This window comes from Mizuhopecten yessoensis, unplaced genomic scaffold (genome assembly GCF_002113885.1).
Source record: "Mizuhopecten yessoensis strain PY_sf001 unplaced genomic scaffold, ASM211388v2 scaffold2691, whole genome shotgun sequence".
Classification (NCBI taxonomy): domain Eukaryota; kingdom Metazoa; phylum Mollusca; class Bivalvia; order Pectinida; family Pectinidae; genus Mizuhopecten; species Mizuhopecten yessoensis.
In genome coordinates, this window is record NW_018404672.1 from 488,662 (window position 1) to 501,605 (window position 12,944).

General features: G+C 35.5%; 1 protein-coding gene across 12 annotated transcripts in view; it reads left to right on the forward strand.

Annotated features, from left to right (window-relative positions):
* Positions 1-12,944, forward strand: part of LOC110446422 (protein scribble homolog) — a 103,654-nt gene that overhangs the window by 58,110 nt on the left and 32,600 nt on the right. For 9 of the 12 annotated variants that reach the window (XM_021491571.1, XM_021491564.1, XM_021491570.1 and 6 more), the window contains exons 20-30: positions 995-1,072; positions 1,544-1,636; positions 3,716-3,736; positions 5,701-5,781; positions 6,451-7,332; positions 7,576-7,635; positions 8,006-8,122; positions 8,808-8,924; positions 9,804-9,866; positions 10,447-10,680; positions 12,576-12,632. In XM_021491571.1, coding sequence (XP_021347246.1) covers positions 995-1,072; positions 1,544-1,636; positions 3,716-3,736; positions 5,701-5,781; positions 6,451-7,332; positions 7,576-7,635; positions 8,006-8,122; positions 8,808-8,924; positions 9,804-9,866; positions 10,447-10,680; positions 12,576-12,632 — 1,803 coding nt within the window. The remainder of the gene's footprint in view (positions 1-994; positions 1,073-1,543; positions 1,637-3,715; positions 3,737-5,700; positions 5,782-6,450; positions 7,333-7,575; positions 7,636-8,005; positions 8,123-8,807; positions 8,925-9,803; positions 9,867-10,446; positions 10,681-12,575; positions 12,633-12,944) is intronic. The other 3 variants (XM_021491568.1, XM_021491573.1, XM_021491566.1) reach the window with 2 other exon arrangements.

The window sequence follows — 12,944 nt, forward strand, 5'->3', positions numbered from 1 at the left end:
GCTGTCACAATATATCAGGAAACAGGTATATCGCAATACGCTGGTATATCGTATCGTACCACAATACAAAGATGAAATATTGCTGTATCGCAATATTTTTGAAAAGATTATTTTTATGTATCTGCTTGGTGTTTTAACTTTGCAAATTTCTAAAAATTCTAACATATGCCAATAAGCATGCAGCAGGCTTTTGATAGTGGTGGGAATTAGTTCAAATTTTGTAATCAATGGTTGGTTTGACAAAAATCTTAAATCTATGTAATCCATATGTTTGATAACATTCTGACAACAACTTATTATAAAATTGAGCACAAATAGGGATACGTATCGCAATTTATTCATTCTGTATTGCAATATATCGTGATAGGCTCTTGGCGTATTGTGACACCCCCCTACTAAGTAATGATTCCATTCATTGTAAGCTCACTCTAGAATGTGTCAGTGATTGTAAGTCACATGCACTGACTTTTAGTATCACAGTTTTGGAACATCGATTTTCAATAAAGGACCACAAAAACTCTAACTAGCTAGATTGTATAAAGGATATCGTCAGACATGTTATTCGGCTACATTTTCAAATAGTCATTTGGAGCCTTTTTGGGATATGATCATCCCACCATCAAATTTTGAGGTGGAGAGTAGTAATATTGAAAAGAGAGAGATAGAAAAGAAAGAGAACAGATTGCTCAAGGGAAGTATTTGTGAACACTGTACTCGGGGTTGAAAATAAACATCTGCAACCATGTTTCAGTAAAGTCTTCTGTATTTAGTGCACACTTAACACATTGATCTGGACAAGTCCATTATGGTCTACAGTGGTGAAAGGATTAACACATACCATATCTCATGTTCATGATGTATTGATATTTCAAGGGTAAAATATTTCATTTTAATCTGTATGTTCATAGTCTAATTTAGCAGATAGAAGAATTACTCATGTGTAAGTATGTGATATGATACATTTATGTTGTAACATGTCTCTTGTGATCTTTAGGAAGCCTCAGATGAGAAGAAACCAGGGTTCGCAACGGTTACTTTTGAACAAGCACCAGACACAGAGGTTTTCGGAGAGGTAAAACTTCAGTTTGTTTCGCTCATTGTGTAGGACTTGTATGCTTTGGATAATGGTGTTAGTAAAATAGAAAAGAGGGAAAAACTATTTTTTTTAATAGATATCAATAAAATGAACCTTTCATAGGGATATTTTGTTTTGTATTTGTATGATATGCTACAGATAACAGCTTTGATGAAATTAAATGCAATGTTCCGTCCAGGATGGATGTTGCATTTTGATTTTATAACCATCTTTATTTTGGTCTATTGTGTGTGCAGATAATTGTAAACTAGCTGAAAATAGCTTGTGCTGAGGTCAAAGTTACTATTACTACTTATAGAAATTTGTCAAGTAAGCTATTTTTAATATACAGTTCATGTCATTCAGACGATTTCTGGTTTTGTACCAGAAGTTGTGTAAATTGTACCAGATAATTTTGTTGATGGTAAAATCTATAAGGTGATAGTAATGAAATGGTTTCCTTTTCAGACAATCAAGACAATTTTAAGACGTGACGAGAATGGTCTGGGGTTCAGTATTGCTGGTGGCCGAGGGTCCGTGCCATTTAAGGGAAACGATCAGGTATGATACCATTCAGAGTTACCTCCCCTTGTGGTAGATTCCTTTAGGTTTCAGGTTAAGTGTTCATTTTCATTGTTGCTTGCAGAAATATTTGTAAGACATTTCCATTTTCTTTAAAAAATACTAGTGAATTTCTTCTTCTTTTTTTCGTTTTTGTGTTTTAACTACTTCTTATTTCAGTTACTTTAAATTCTAGAATTATTAGTTATCAATCACATTTTTAATGTGAATAATTTTTGAAAAAAATCTGCAGAATTGGTCTTTCTTAATTAATATTTTTTCTGATTATTGTCCTTTTTCATCCTCTTTTTAATTGTCTAGCCTGCTGCTGTTTAGTTTATGAAATTCTTTAACTTTATTCACTTTTGACAAACCAGGATCTTTGTGGATTTTTAACTTCTTCTCTGAAAGTACTGAACCATATTTAACTAAAGTTGACAGGAATATCAGGATGGTAGGTGGGTGCAAAGTGTTTAAAAGGCCTTTAGGGATCCAATAAGTAGCAAAAAAGGCGACATTTAATACAAATTTTAAAATGATCTGAAGTATTGATACCAGAATGTATCCATTTGTAGAATGGACTAGGCCGGAACAGTTTAGGTTGTTCATTTCATAACCCTTGACCCAAAATGGTGCCACAATCAATCAAAAGTCTTATTGGTTTATATACAGGAAAAACATAAACTTCTTTTCTGTCACATTTTTAGATTGCCTTAGCCTTGGTGATCCATCATTTTAGGGCAATTCAACAACCATTGTTATATTCCTACTGAATTTGATTAACCCTTTCACCCCTATGTAACTTTAATCAACTCTACGATGCATTGATCTGGGTAAGTCTATTATGGTCTATAGTGGTAAAAGGGTTCAGGTTCCATAGCAAATAGGGATTCAGGGTAGTTCAGTGGGGACCGTAACCCTTCAGGGGAAAAGGGAAGTAGGGCAAAAACAGGGGTTATAGCAAACGTTTATTTGAGATGAAACGAAATGATATGTCACAGTGTTTCAATCATTGCTCAGTATGCTTGGCTACTTAAGCACTGTGCTGTAATGCTTGTCTCTGGTATCTGTCAACACACTGCACACGTTAAATCTGCGTTATGTTACCAAACATGGAATCGATAGAAGGCTGCCTGATTATCTCCCCTTAGTGAATATATTGTCCGATTATCTCCCTTTATCGAACTGCTTGCTTCTCTTTTAGTAGTTAGCTTTACTTCTATGCTCTGCTGTTGCCTATTAGGTGAAATTTGGTGAAGTCGGACATTTTTTTCAAAGAAGCAAATTTGCATGACCATCTAGAGTCAGTGTTGTTATTTTTGTTGGATGGCGCAATGGTAATGCACTTGCTTTTCAACAAGGTGGCCGGGGTTTGATTCCCCTATCAGACGTAAAGAGTATGGAGTCACCTGCCAGGCCATGTGGGTTTTCTCCAGGTACTCCGGTTTCCTCCAACATTTAGATCCCTGTGTGCTAACATCAGGGCTGACAAGAGTGATTAATTGTCAGTTGAAATAACTTGTATTTCATATTTGTATTAAAATAAATAAAGTTTATATTTCATGTCAGTTATCAAAATCAGGCTGAATCCTGAATTGGTTTGCTCTAAATGTTGGACACAGAAATGAATCTAGGATACGTTGTATTGTTGTGAGACTTTCTGTTTTCTGTTTCATTGTTTAGTACCATATTGTCACTCCCATCTCTTGGTTGATGTTGTAATCTCTTGCAGCTCCCATCAGTTAGTAGTGATAAGTTTATCTCTTTTCTCATCGTTTCACAAAGTAACATATCATATCATGGTGACCAGTAGTTGTGAGAGAAAAAAAATCAAATTATTGTCAAGTGTTTGAAATATCTTGAAAATATGAAAAAGACCTTTTGAAAGATTTACAGTTTCTGTTCAAAGGGCAATTTACAAAGAGTGTTGGATAACATGAAATATTTAATAGTTAGAATATTACATGCTTAAAAACCCTGCGTGAAAAAACACCCAGTAAAATCAAATTAAAGAGAGAAAACTTCCAAGAAATCGAGTTTGATGGTGTTGTTTTATGATGATATTCGTCGTTTTTACAGCAAGTGTATACCTTCCTCGAGGTTTGTATGATCGGTGCATGAAATTCCACTGCTGATTGTCTCCCCTGTGGCGTTTAATATCGTTGTTATTCCGTACAAGATTGCTCGTGACCATTTCATGTCTAAAAGTTGTCAACGTTATTAATTTGTTGTTCTACTTTCTTTTTTAGCGCCCGCATAGAATTTGCATGGATTTGTTCTTTTGGATTCTTCGTTCTCATTCTTTCATGAAAGTTATTAATAATTTCCTTCTGCATTCGTTTCTCTTCATTTACCCTGAGACAGCCATCAACATTGTTTAGAACTAGCATGATCCCAGTATACATCCTGTATGGTGAACATAATACAGTTTTATTGAAGCCAATCAAAGGATTAACATGTTATAAATAATTACTCATTCTATCCGTTGCTGTCTGTGTTTGTCCCGTGCATTAATAGAAATTTGAGCAGAAACAGAATTGAGTGCTGTGGCATGAAATCCAGAACAGATCACTGGAAGTTTTACTTTTTATATATTTAGAAAATATATATAATATAACCCTTTTCCCCCCAATTTCATTAAAGAAATTCAAAAAAGGTAATTTAAAAAAATATCAAAGGTACATTGTTATTGCTGAAAAATTAATGTATCAAAAGTTTCAGACTTTTAGAACAAGCAGAAAAAAATTGTATCGGATAAAGTTTTTATTTCTTTTTTAAAACATTTTTTTTTTAATTAATGTCTTGATAGTTTTTGCGGCCTACCTTTCATGGTCCATTGACTTTGTCAGCATCTCCATCAACAGTTTTTTGCATTTAAGTTGGTTTCTCTGATATGTTAATTGATGGTCAAAGCAGGGCACAGGCAAGACATATCAATCTGATTGGCTTGTTGTTTCTTTAATCAACATTGTGCTAAGTGTTCATTGAGTATGGCGAACATGAATCATTTTAAAAAGGATTGAAAGTTATAAAAAAAAATATAGGAAAAATAATTCTGGAAAAAAAGAAAAGAAAAATTATTAAATTTAACCATTATATTTTGAGTCGAAGCATAGTCACAGATAGTTACACATTTTAATGGTCTGTATTTTGTGTTTATATGTTAGATTATCTGTGTATGGTAAACCAGTTATATTTTCAGTTTTTGTTCATGTCAGCATTTTTTTAATAAGAATGTGAAATGTAATTTTAAATAACGTGTTTGTAATCAAAATAAGGGTTTTCTTTTGCTTTTTCTTTTTGCTATTTTTATGTCATTAAATATGTATCTCTTTTTTTGTGTCTAAAACTTGTGAAGTAATTTTATACATAATTATGAAATATAATTGAGTTACCATGCCTTTTACACTTTTGTCATTTTCAAAGAGCATCACAGATTTCAAGTAAATTATTCCCAAATTATCTGTTGTATTCTTTTTCAGATTTAATTTAGATTTCAGCAGGTACAATGTTTTTAAGTTGATGCTGGTTTTTTACTTCCGCTTCTTCAACAAACTTTGATCTGTTGTAAACACTTTCAGATCTATCTGAATCTGGTTCCATACAATTCAAACTTCCTCTAAATATATTTGATTCACTTTTCAGAATTCTTTAAAACAGAAACCTAATGCTAAACCAGTTGAGTCAATGTTTCATTTGTGATTGATTTGTTAAAGTGTCTTTATGTGGGGATATGTAGAGTTATCACCCTTAAATTTGAGGGATTTGAATGTTGCGTTTGTGACCAAGTTGTTTCAATGTCTTTATGTAGTGATATAGTATATGGAGTTATCACCCTTGAATTTTAAGGATTTCTATATTTTTTTGGTGACAAAATTGTTTCGGTGTATTTATATGATGATATATGGAGTTATCGCCCTTGAATTTTCAGTTTTTCTTTTCTTTTTTTTCTATATGATGATATATGGAGTTATCACCCTTGAACTTTAAGGATTTACATGTTTCGTATGTGACTGATTAGCAATAACAGTGTTATGTGAGAGTTATCTCTCTTGTACTTCCAGGCTATCTACATTTCGCGTGTGACAGAGGGAGGAGCCGCTGCTAACGACGGTAACCTCAAGGTCGGAGACAGAATAATTTCGGTGTGTACAATTAAAAATGCCGTCAGTTTATTTCCTCTTTGGTTGATCTCAGTTCATCCTAAAAATGCACAAAAGTACAATTTAATCCTTTAATGACAAGCTACAAAACTGGCCCTGTCCTTCCAAATAAAATGATATCTAACAGCTAGTTAAGGTCGCAATTGAAAACAATATCATATAACTAACCAGTGTTTGTTTTCGTCTTTAGTTTACTTGTAAAAATAGGCACCTTCTCGTATCCAAGATTTGTTCATTTTCCCAAAATGATATTGGGAAAATAAAATATAAATCTTGGCTACGAAATTTTAAATTTACAAAAAGTAAAATAAAATATCAGGAATATTATTTATATTTTGATAAAGAATATCACTAAATTTACCAACTCATGCAGGCACAAGCAATTGTAAATATTTGATTGAAAAAAAACTGGTTTTAATTTCTCTATAAAAAATCTATCAAATGTTTGTTATAATATTGAATTCATTTGAAGTCATCAAATAAAGATTTACTGTTATGGTAGAAAAAGAAAATTTTGTTTTGAGAAAAAACTGTAGGATTGATATTTTGAGTATAATATATGAATGAAAGTAGTATGGTAAATGACTCGAGATTTAAATAAATATTTTTTTGAAGAAAACTGGGTCCAATAATGTCTTATTTCTGTTTCAGATAAACAATGTAGATATGCAGGATGCCCGACACGATCAGGCGGTGTCACTGTTAACAGGGGTAGACAACTCTATCAACCTTGTCGTGTATCGGGAGAAAGTCATTCCAAAAGAGGAGGCAGTTGTAAATCCACCCAGCGGGGAACGTCTCAAGACGATGACCCAGCCCCTCATCACGTGGAACGAATCATCTCCACCTGCGGAGAAAGAAGAGACATTCATTGTCAGTCAGTCGCCGGTGATGACTGCGTCCCCGTTGCCAGGGTTACCAAGTCCTAGCCCTTACTCTTCAGCCATCCCTTCTTCATACACATATCCCAGCCCTCCTCATGCCACTGTTACTTCAGCAGACTCTTCATCCATACCCCCTCCCCTCCCCGAGGTCCCACCCCCTTCCGTCTCCCCTGACAACAAGGCCGCTCCATACATGCCTCTCACCACCTCACCTGCGGCTAGCCCACGTATCTCCAGTGATTGGTCGGCAAAACCCACCACGGTGCAGCCGCCTAAATTTGTGTATCCGGGATATAACCGGAGTTCACGGACGTCTGTTGAAATAAAAAACAAAGACAATGTGGAAGCTACATCGCCTCCACTACCTCCACCACCACCCCCACCCCCACAGGAGGTGGAGGAAGTTCAATCACCTGTGTTAAATTCAAATCACAGTGAAAGTGAGGCTGACAAACCGGCTGATCAGACATTTTCTGTGAGTAATCAGAACTCCTATGACAATCTGCCAAATGACGTATCAAGTAGGTTTCCCATTGAGGATGTAACAATAGTGAAAGCGGGCGGCCCTCTTGGACTTTCTGTTGTTGGGGGCAGTGATCACGCCAGTCATCCCTTTGGTCTGGATGAACCGGGTATATTTGTATCAAAAGTAAGTCGACTTTCTTCAGAATTTCTGATTACATAACTGTAAACATTGATTTTTGTTTGCAAAAGATTCCTTTATCGTTTTAGTAGTGACTATCTTAGTGGGTTAAGAAGTGCTGAATGTTTTTCCCAATTTTAACTTGAAGACATTCTATAATCATGTTTTATAAATAATCGTATATTTTTTTTTACTACAGCTGGTGATTTTTTGTAACAATCATTTACAAGAGATTTTGTTTTACTTTAGATTGTTCCTGATGGTGCTGCATCTAAAACAGCGTTAAAAATTGGTGATAGGCTTTTAATGGTAAGTTTTGTCAACTGATGGGATTTTAATGGGAAGTTTGTCAAGTAATGGGCTTTAATGGTGAGTTTGTCATATAATGGGTTTTAGTAGTGATTTTGTACAATAAAGGGCTTTAATGGTGAGATTCCCAAGTAATGGGTTTTAATGGTGAGTTTGTCAAGTAATAGGTTTTAATGGTGAGATTGTCAAGTAATGAGTTTTTAATGGACATTTTTCACGTAATGAGTTATAATGGTAAGTTTGCCATGTATTTGGCTCATAAACCTCATAATTTTTTTAAAAATTTGCTATTCCATTAGAACTGGGTAACCTATCTGAAACAAATCCAATGTAATTTAGAAACCTCGACTAATTTATGTTATTTCTACAGGTAAACGGTAAAGATGTAACGCAGGTGACACACCAAGAGGCAGTTATGCTATTAATATCTCCGACGCATGAAATTAATCTCAGTGTTCGTCACGACCCACCTCCAAGTGGACTGCATGTAAGTATTGCCTGTCAGAGCCTTTATTGTGACTTCACACCTTACCGAAAGAGTACTTCGAGTCTAGGACCTAAGATCAAAACCCCGGCCCAACGTATACAACAATATGTGTACAGTCATTCTGTACACTATATGTCTCCTTTCATGTAATGTCTGTATGACAATCTGATCCTTTCACTTCTGTTTTTCATGTAATCTGAATTATTATTTTGCCCAAACACCGTGATTATAAAAGTATAGAACAAATGTCACTCTAAGTTCCAATATTTCGGCCTGCTGGCCTTCTTCACAGGCGAAAGTCAACGATTGATTCAAGTGATGTCCATCTTGCTTCTTTTGAGGTAGAGAGGGAAAAACATCATAATTCTAGTAAATGCTTTGTCAGTGTGTCAACCATGTTTGTGTCAGTAGTAAAAAGCTTGGGTAAGGATATCTCATGAATCCCACAACAAGATTCAGTTTATAGGACCGCCATGGTGTGGTGGCATACAGTTCTACACCTAAATAGATGATTGTGGATGTAGATGAATGACAAAGGTCAAAAGGTCACTCTTGACCACTATTGACCACTATGAAGGGGTTGGGGGGTATAGCTGTGTGATTCTTTGCTCACTGTATGTTTTTTACTAGTAACAATTTTTGCCAATCTTATATTGATGTCATTTTCTTTTGATTTTGTTTTCAGGAAATAATTATTTTTAAGCAACCTGGTGAAAACTTAGGAATGAGTATTAAAGGTGGCGTTAAAAACTACGCCACAGGCTTAGAAGTGAAGACTGATGAAGGAACGTTTATATCTCGGGTAAGACATAGTTATACCCATCTAGTGTGTTACCACTTAATGTCACATTGGTTAATATCACATGGAACGTTTATATCTCGGGTAAGACATATAGTTATACCTCTCTAGTGTGTTACCACTCAATGTTACATTGGTAAATATCACATGGTTGAAGAGAATTATGAAGATTAATGTCACATGGTTTAATGAGAATTCTGAGGATTAAAGTCACATGGTTTAATTAGAATTCTGAGGATCAATGTCACATGGTTTAGTGAGAATTCTGAGGTTTAATGTCACATGGTTTAGTGAGAATTCTGAGGTTTAATGTCACATGGTTTAATGAGAATTCTGAGGATTAAAGTCACATGGTTTAGAATTCTGAGGATTAAAGTCACATGGTTTAATGAGAATTCTGAGGATTAATGTTGCATGATTTAATATCATATTTCTTAGAACCGTTTTCTCTTTGTATTCTGTTAGTAATTAGTGTCTTTAATATCATGTAATTTAACCCCATATATTGGTGTGAAACAGACTAAAAAGCAGTTGAGATGGTCTTCACTGACCTACATTTGTTGTATTCGACAATGTGGATTTTCAGTAGTTAAAATTCAATTTCTCAGAAAGGAAAAAAAGAAAAAAAATGAAAGATGTTTTCCACAGAGGTGGTTGTTACACTTGTAGGCTGACAAACAACAGATGTCATCAATAACAATGTTCTGATTATTGAGTCATTTCTGGGCATATGGCCTTAGTTTTAATATTGTGGAAAATCTTCATTATTTATAATGTCAATTTATAATTTTTCTTTGTGATTTGATCAAGATTATGAATGACATTAACATTGTTATCATTCCATGAAAACCCCCCACATGTAAAGTTTATGTTGTGTGACAGATACATGATCATGGTGCTGTGAGTCGAGATGGCAGACTGAAGGTGGGACAGAGGATTCTCGAGGTAGGACATGCTGTCTCTAATAACTTTAGATTATTGTCTTACCGTTAAAAAATATGCTTACCAGCCTTTTAATAGAAAAAAGTTGTGGCAAAATCTAAAATGTCTTAAAAAGAATACTAAGTGATATTTGACCTGCATCTTGCTGTTGGGTTGATAGACTAAATAATTGACCTTGTGAAATGTATTGAACATTTTGGACATCTTCTTGTGAAGAACTAAAATGCCAAGTATAATCATATTTTAGCCTGTAGCTTGCAGGAGTAAAGGGTTGTTCAAATTCAAAGTTGTTCAAATTAATTATTAAATCCAAATATGACTGCAGTAGCGTCCTATTTGGCTGTTATTCTTGGCAGTTTAGGTTAAATTCATTTTGCAAACATTAAAAATTAACATGTGAGTAATACAGGACCCATGGGCCTCTTGTTTACAAGTACAACCTGGATACAGTCCGAGACTCAGCACATGGCAAAGTTTCATATTTTTCAAGGCATTGTTTTCCAAAATTGTTAATTTTGTTTGTTTGTGTAAACTGTTTGTAGAATTTATTTGATAATGTTATTACCCTTTTGTCTGTTTCCAGGTGAATGGACAGAGTCTTCTCGGCTCAACACATCAAGAGGCAGTGCGAGCTCTACGAAGTGTTGGCGACAAAATGGTGATTATGGTTTGTGATGGAGACGACGCGTCATTGTCAGACGTCCAGTCGCCCGACTCCCCGAATGCGCCGATGTCATTCAACCCCGCTCAGTCGTCCAACCGTGACTCCGTATCAAGTATCGATGTGGAGGATGAGGATACAGCTATCATCAAAAAGGTCAGTGTTGTTCCCGTCTCACAATCGAGCTGTTATCTCCCCTTTTGTCTGTCAGAAGGGAATAGCTCTCTTTAGATTCATTGACATTTTCGTTACTGGTTTTGTCAATTCAATCCAATTTAAAGGTCGGAGCTAAGGGGGAAAGTAAAACAGATTTTTTTGGGACATAAGGGTTGAAATGGTTTTCTGTTATCTACTAGATAGAAATTGGGAAAAATGTCTTGGAAGCTCCTTTTTAGGTATTTTTTGTTTTTAATCTACAGCATAATGACAACATTTTCCTCAGAGGAAATTAGAAATTTATTTTAAAAAATGGGAAAGTTCAGAAAAGTTCTATCAATGCTTGGACCTACATTTCAATTTTACATTTCAAAGTTGAGGTGAATGTGAACTAAAGGGGGAAATGTACTTTTTTGTGGAAAAACTTGACATTTGGAAGAAAAAACACAGAATTTTTGGTGTGTAAGAAAATTTTGGCATGTAATATGTAGAATAGCTGTTAATTGATTTTACAACTAAACATTTATGTAGACTGCATGTTTTTTTAAGCTACCAAAGCCTGATTTCTCAAAATACCAAAAGAAATACCTGCAAGGATCTTAACATGATATATTGATGGATAAATAATCTGGTGTGTTTAGTCAAATTAAGTATTTTTATGGCATAAGTGGAATTTATGAAATTTAATTAATACAGTTGAGAAATCAGGACCAGATTGTCTTTCTGCATGTGTTGTACCTATAGGGTTTAGCTAGCCCTGTTAATAGTGAAATTTTTCCAAATGCTTTGAGAATAAGTTGGTCTTCGAGGCCTTGACCATGAACTGCTGTTAATGCTTTGAGAATAAGTCGGTCTTCAAGGCCTTGACCATGAACTGCTGTTAATGCTTTGAGAATAAGTCGGTCTTCGAGCCCTTGACCATGAACTGCTGTTAACATTGCATTAACTTGTTAACACACCATTGTATTTTAAATACAAAACCTGTATTTCACCCTCCCAATATTCCTGGCATGTTTTCTCTCCCAAAGCTACTTTTTGTTTAACAATTGTTGATGTCGACTCTCTCCTTATTGTAAAATAAGCACTCCCTCCCTTATTCTGTACCAGTGTTAACTTCACGTCGCTCTGAATCTATAGTAATCCAAACTTCCTTTTTCTGTGGCAGTGTTAGACCTCGCCCTACAATAATCGGCCCTACCTTATCCTGTGTTGATGTTCGAATTAACCCTACAATAATGAACCCTCCCTTGTCCTATGTTGATGTAAGACCTCAACCTACAAAAATTGCCTCTCTCTTATCCTATATCATTGCAAGGCCCTTCTTCAAAACAATTGTCTTTCCCTTATCCTATGTTTAACCCTCCCTCGTCGTATATTAATGTTAGACCTCACTCTACAATAATGAACCCTCCCTTGTTCCATTAAGGCCTCAGCTTACAGTGATTGTCCATCCCTTGTCCTATGTTGATGTTAGGTATCACCTTATGGTAATGAACCCTCCTTTGTCCTATGTTGATATTAGGCCTTGTCCTTCAATAGTCGCCCCTCACTTATCCTTAATTTATTTTAGGCCTCACCCTACAATAATGAACCCTTCCTTGTCCTTTATTGATATAAGACCATGCTCAACAATAATGGCCCCTCCCTTAGCCTGTATTAATGTTAGGCCTTGCCATACAATAATGAACCCTCCCTTGTTCTATGTTAATGATAGACCATGCCCAACAATAATGGCCCCTCCCTTATCCTATATGTTGATGTTAGGCAACACAGTACAATAGTGAACCCTCCCTTTTCCTATGTTGATGTTGGGCCTGCCCCTGAAGTTATCACCCCATAACCCTCCCTTGTATGCCTCACTGCATGATGCCCTTATGTTGTTTTGTGTTGTGTAGGAGCAGGAAGGGATTAAGGAGACTGAGCGCTGGGAGAAGGAGGAGGAGGAATTGAGGGTAGGTAGGATGGGGTCTCGGCCATCCTTGTACACATCCCATACACAGTCTGGATATTTTGACAATATTGGACAACCTTGATCTGTATGATCAGGTTTTAAGGTCAGAGTGAAAGTGGAACCTACTGAACAGATACTATTGACTGCTTTGCTAAATAACATTGAGTTTCCTAATGGCATGGATTTTGTTGTTGTATTTTTGCACATACTAATGCTAGATTGTAGAAGTGTATTACAGGTCCACCGTTGCATGTTATATAAACAATGTTGTAGGGAACCAATTGTCAAAAAGAAAGAAAAAAAACAGTCATCT